Genomic DNA, 5,201 nt, shown 5'->3' on the forward strand with positions numbered 1-5,201 from the left:
CCCCCCGCCGCCAGCAGCCTCGCCCAGGCAGGGCAGGCTCTGGAAGGCAGGACAGGCTGCACCGTCGCCCCAGAGGCGCCCACTGCTCGGAGCAGCGCTGCCAAGCAACCCCTCCAGACCGGGCGACCCAAAGAGCTAACGCATCAAATGAGGAAGCTCCAAATACCTGTTTTGCTAAACAGTGTTTTCAAGAACAATTTCTTTTGAGCATTTCCAGTTTTTAATTGGTCCCTACGGCACATCAGCACGATGTGATTAACACGGTGATGGAGCTTTAATTAGCAATTGCTCTGAATGGCATTTCAGGAGGCTGAACTGAGGCATATGCCCCCAAACAGCCAGCTCAGCTGCCTCTGCCCCGTAGACTGCTCTGTGCCTGCTCTCCTCTCCACATCAGCCCCGACATCCTCCCTGCTCCAGCAGACGGGTGGCTGCTGTGGACAGTCGTTGTCTGAGGTCAGTGCTGAAGGACTGTTAACGAGTTCTGCAGCTCTGAGTATAGGTCACATTTTAAACTTTCTACTTTACTGAGTGTATTTCAGCACCAAAGAGTAAAATCTAACCATCTAAGGATTCGAGATTAATGGGACACTACGGACACAAAAGGACTGATCTGCCCAGTCTCCAAAAACATCCCCAATTCCTGTCTTAAAATACAGGTGTCACAGCTCAGTTTTGAAACCACCTCCACAAAACCTGTCTTACAGGGGAACAGCAGGGAAATCATCTTGTATAGAAATGGGATGGTGGAGCTCTGTGGGCTGCCCACCAGCTTTTCCCTTGCACACCAGGATCAGTGGGTGTCCAGCCATGTTCCTCCTTGCAAGCTAAACCGACCTAAGGAAAGGTATCTCCGCAGCCCCGTGGCTCCTCCAGCCAGAAAAGGCAAGCTCCAGGTTCTCCACAGAAGGTGCGTAATGGAGCAGGCAGACAGGCAAGAACCCGCCCCACATTGCCCGTCAGGCCCCGCATAGTTTCAGACTCAGAAGCTGCAGTTCCCTGCCAAAGCATTCAAACTGATAGCAGAGGGTGTCACTGCTGTCCACTCACACTGTCCATGTCCTTCCTGTCAGTGGTGAATCACCTGAGACACCATGCTGGAAGGAGGAAACCACTTCTGTGAGTTCTGAGTCTTTATTTACTGAAATAACTTTGAGAAATGGAAATATCAGCACGGCTCAAAGCTGCTGATCTTCGCGAGCACGCCTGACGAAGCAGAATTCAAACCACCCAAGATGTCTGCTCCAGAGCCGACACCAGAAGCCCACACTCAGGATTTACAAGGAAGTGGTGATACACCACAACACAGTCTTTAAACTTGGAAATCACTTCAGACTTCCACAAAACGAGTGAAGGATCTGCACCCTAAGCCCAAGCACCTCTAGATGAGCTCACCTGCGTGTGTGCCACCATCGTTGGTACTGACAGAACAGCCAGCCCCGGAAAAAAACCAGGTGCAGCTTTTCCATAGGAACTCAGGAGCCCAAGCAAAACTGCTGCCCACGCTCTGAAGCCACCTTCCACAGGTCCCAGCCCATGCAGGAACCAGCGCTGCCATCTTCTCACTCTGAGTCCCAGCTACAGAGCAGCATGATCTTGGGGGCAGCTTCCAGCGCCCACCCTGGGCACAGACAGCTAAACTGGTGCGGCTGAAGCCAGCTGCATGAAGAGAGGTGAGCATTACGGAGCATGTTTCAGGTGGCACCTGAAGGCTGAAGGCACACGCTGGAACAGCCCTCCCTCCTTCTGCTGAAGTTCCCTCCTGCCAAACGAGCACCTCAGCCCCCGCCTCAGCCCCCCAGCCCAGCAGCTGCTCCCTCACAAGTGCCTCCTCTCCAGCACTGCAAGCGGTCACCACACGCTGATTAGTGACCCGACAATTCCCGTCAGCCGTCCCAGGCAGTGGCGGAGGGGCTGGCTGACTCACTGGGAAAGCTGGGGGGACCTAACCAAGAGAAATTCCAGCCGTGTGAGTCACACTGGCAGACCTCCTTACTCCAGTTCAAGTCCCTTGAGAGAGACCTAAAATAATACGTGTGATGAAGCAGATTATGGACGTGGTTTTCCCCCCAGGAAGTGAATACCCTCAAAAAAAGCATCAATGGCTCAACAGCACAGCCTGGGGTGGGGGCAGAGAGCTGCTCCTGGAGTCTCAGGGGGTGAGGCCAGCACTTCCCACCCGACAAATCAACCAGAAGCAGGCCTTCCTGAGGTACCCTTGAAACTCTAGGGAGAAAGCCCTGGGAGGAAAGGTTCTTGTGTAAAAATACCAACAAAAAACTGAGCAAAGATTTATGAGGCTGCAAGAAAATGCACCACAATGCAATAACTACTTTTTTTTGGACATGGCCACCAAGAGGAAGCAAGGATTACAGAAAAATGTCAACTTCAACACAGTCAGTTTAATAAGAAACAACTTGTTAAAATTATCTTGACTATTTCATTTTCCTGGAGAAGTGTCCAGTGTTTTCCTTTCTTTACTGGATATACAACCCACACAGGAACAGGAGATCGATGAACTACATGAGAGAGAAAAGCCAGCTCAAACTTACAAAGTCAATAAAAGCAAAGAGAAAAAACAATTATACCATCTTCCCTTCCTCGCAAAGTATTGTACATACTGTTCTCTACTCTCATGATTAAGCTCGTTGCAGATATTTTTAGAAGTAGTTTTATCATAAAGAAGTGAAGTGAAATAATAAAATCACTATTTAAAGTTTATGACCAAGACGCATCTGCCAGGAATACGACTGGGACATGCAGACAAGGACTTGTAACACCGATGTGCAGCTTTGGCTAACCTGGCTCTGAGGTGATGTCAGGTGAGGTGTGACCAGGTGTGGGGTACTGCACAACAGTCCCTGCCGGGATTTCCGCTCCACTCTTGTTTCTTCTTGGACTACTTCTACAGTGACATCAAGGAGCCCAACGAACTGAGGTCAGTCAAAAAAAGTACTAGTAAGAGTAACTAGTCAAGGAAGCATTTTACCTACGGGTGTTTATATCACCTCGTTAACAAACTTCCATCCTGTCCAGAGGACGGTCTAACCAGCCAATCAGATACTACACTGACTTCTTTGGTTCTGAGCTTACTGCTGGAATGGGAGAGAGCTTGGATGAGTGTGAGCAGCAGAAAGAAGTAGTTCCTATCGCCAGTGATGGAAATAGGTGATACTCACCTACTTAAAAGCATGATCTGAATCAAGCTCAGCAGGGTCCCTCCAGCTTTTCTGGAGTACTTCCATATAGCAAACCTGGCTATGGCCTCAACAAATGGGAATCGGAGCAGTCGGTACCACAGTGAAGGATCTACCCCAGCGGAACTCGTTCCATTTCTTACTGACCAGACACTCCTGCTACGCCTTTGCATTGTCAGTACTGGCAACATTCATGGGCCACCCGCTAATTAAACCTGGGCAGCCGAGACCTCCAGGTCACAGCTCCATAAATACACAGCGCCTTCCTTGAGGTTGTTAAAAGCTGAAAGGTTACCAGAAACGTGCTGTCACACCGGCGTTCCAACCGGGAGGGGTGCTGCAGAGGTGCAGTTTGTCCAACACGCCCCAATGGTGACCAAAAATCTTTTCTCTAATGACCATCTAACACGTGGACGTGTTTCTTAAAAAAAGTTTGGTTTATGACCTTGCATCTCCTTTGGGCTCAACCTCCTCTGCTCCAAATGCCCCCCAAACCACATGCTGCCTGTGTCGGCGATGACCCTCAGGCAAGCACCCTGACAGACAACATTTAACCGAGTCTGCAGAGCAGGGAGTGGTGGCAGTGGGGGCACTTGACCACCTGACATGACAGAGACCACATGCCATTTCGCTGATGGAGAAACACGAAAATAATTTATCTTCTTTCTAGAAATTTACTGCAGGCTTTTTTAGCGTTCAGACGTTTTAGTGAAGAAAAGCCTGAGGAGAGCAGACAACCTGCCTGGAAAGGGACCAGCTGCAACATGCTTCTTCCTGGCTTCTCTTCCGGCACACTTTGGGACTGCACCTATTTGATTGTGGGTCTGGCAGGCCTGGGGAACTGCCACCGCCCACATGCCACCCCTGCATGTGACTGGTTGAGCTTCTTGTTTCCAAACCACGTTCACTTCGTTTAGGCATTTCCTGTTGCTGTGCACAGTTTTTACAATAAATGGAAAACAGACCAGGTTTAAACAATGAGCTATTCTTACCAAAACACTTTTAAAAAAATTATTCAAGAATGAAAACAATATCGCTAAATTACACTTACACTTCACAGCTGCATGAGGTAAAACACCAGTGCAGGAAATATCGGTTGACAAGTTGAGTAATCTGTTACGGCTGAATCAATTTCTTCTTGAAGGCTTCCCTGAGAGGCTACATAACACTGGGAAAAATGGAGCTAATAAAACCTCACAAGCCGTACTCGAACCTCAGAACAGAAAAATAACGGTTTTGCTGTGACCTAAAACTACCACACTTCAATTAAAAACATCAGAGCTCACGCACGATCGAAGCTCGTACGATGGCCAGGAGGACGCAGCTACTTGCCTTGGGGTTTCTGCAGAGGATGCATTTTGGCCAGTGGAGTTCTGGTTTTGGGCTTCCTTCCTGTCTGATGGATACATTGCGCCGGGCCGATGTGCTGCAGCTCTCCACATGCTTCCAACACCGGATTTGAGTCAATGTGGCATTTGATTTGAAAAGGAGAACACGGGCAACCTGAGGGGGCAAAACCAAGTCAGTATGTGTTTGGTTCTATCACTCCTGAAGAAAACTGGTGCTGCTTCTGGAAGAGTATCATGCATCCAAGTTCCCGAGGAAAGGAAGCGGGGCAGAAGAGGGGTGAGACATTCATAAGTCATTACGAGCAACATATCCAGCCTTTATCATCACATCAAGCCAGCTGACTGGTAAGACTGACAGAATTTCAGTAATCCCCTCCTTAATTAACTAATTACTTCTTTACTACAGACATCCAAAACAAAAGGGCAAATACAAAAGCTAAAACCGGTTTCAGAAGGATTTCCCCAACCAGAAGTACAAGCACCCCAGCACGTACCACCACGTTATTTGGTAAGACAGACCTAAGTTCTGGTGCACTGGGAACATGTCCTGCGTGGGGGGACGGAACAGGCACCATTCCTGCAGGAGATCCCACCGCTCCAGCTGCATTTTACCACCGGTTACTGTTTCTCCTTACACACAACACTAATGTTCCTA

The 5,201-nt window shown here is 49.0% G+C and overlaps 1 protein-coding gene across 1 annotated transcript in view; it reads right to left on the reverse strand.

Moving 5' to 3' along the window:
- The window catches only part of FGD3 (FYVE, RhoGEF and PH domain containing 3), a 48,588-nt gene extending 43,894 nt beyond the window's left edge, over positions 1 to 4,694 (reverse strand). The window contains exon 1 of the mRNA XM_010139314.1: positions 4,530 to 4,694. Within this exon, the coding sequence (XP_010137616.1) occupies positions 4,530 to 4,554 (25 nt within the window). The 5' untranslated portion in view covers positions 4,555 to 4,694. The remainder of the gene's footprint in view (positions 1 to 4,529) is intronic.
- Positions 4,695 to 5,201: the final 507 nt, after the last annotated feature.

The sequence above is a fragment of the Buceros rhinoceros genome, unplaced genomic scaffold, assembly GCF_000710305.1.
Source record: "Buceros rhinoceros silvestris isolate BGI_N320 unplaced genomic scaffold, ASM71030v1 scaffold10837, whole genome shotgun sequence".
Classification (NCBI taxonomy): Eukaryota; Metazoa; Chordata; class Aves; order Bucerotiformes; family Bucerotidae; genus Buceros; species Buceros rhinoceros.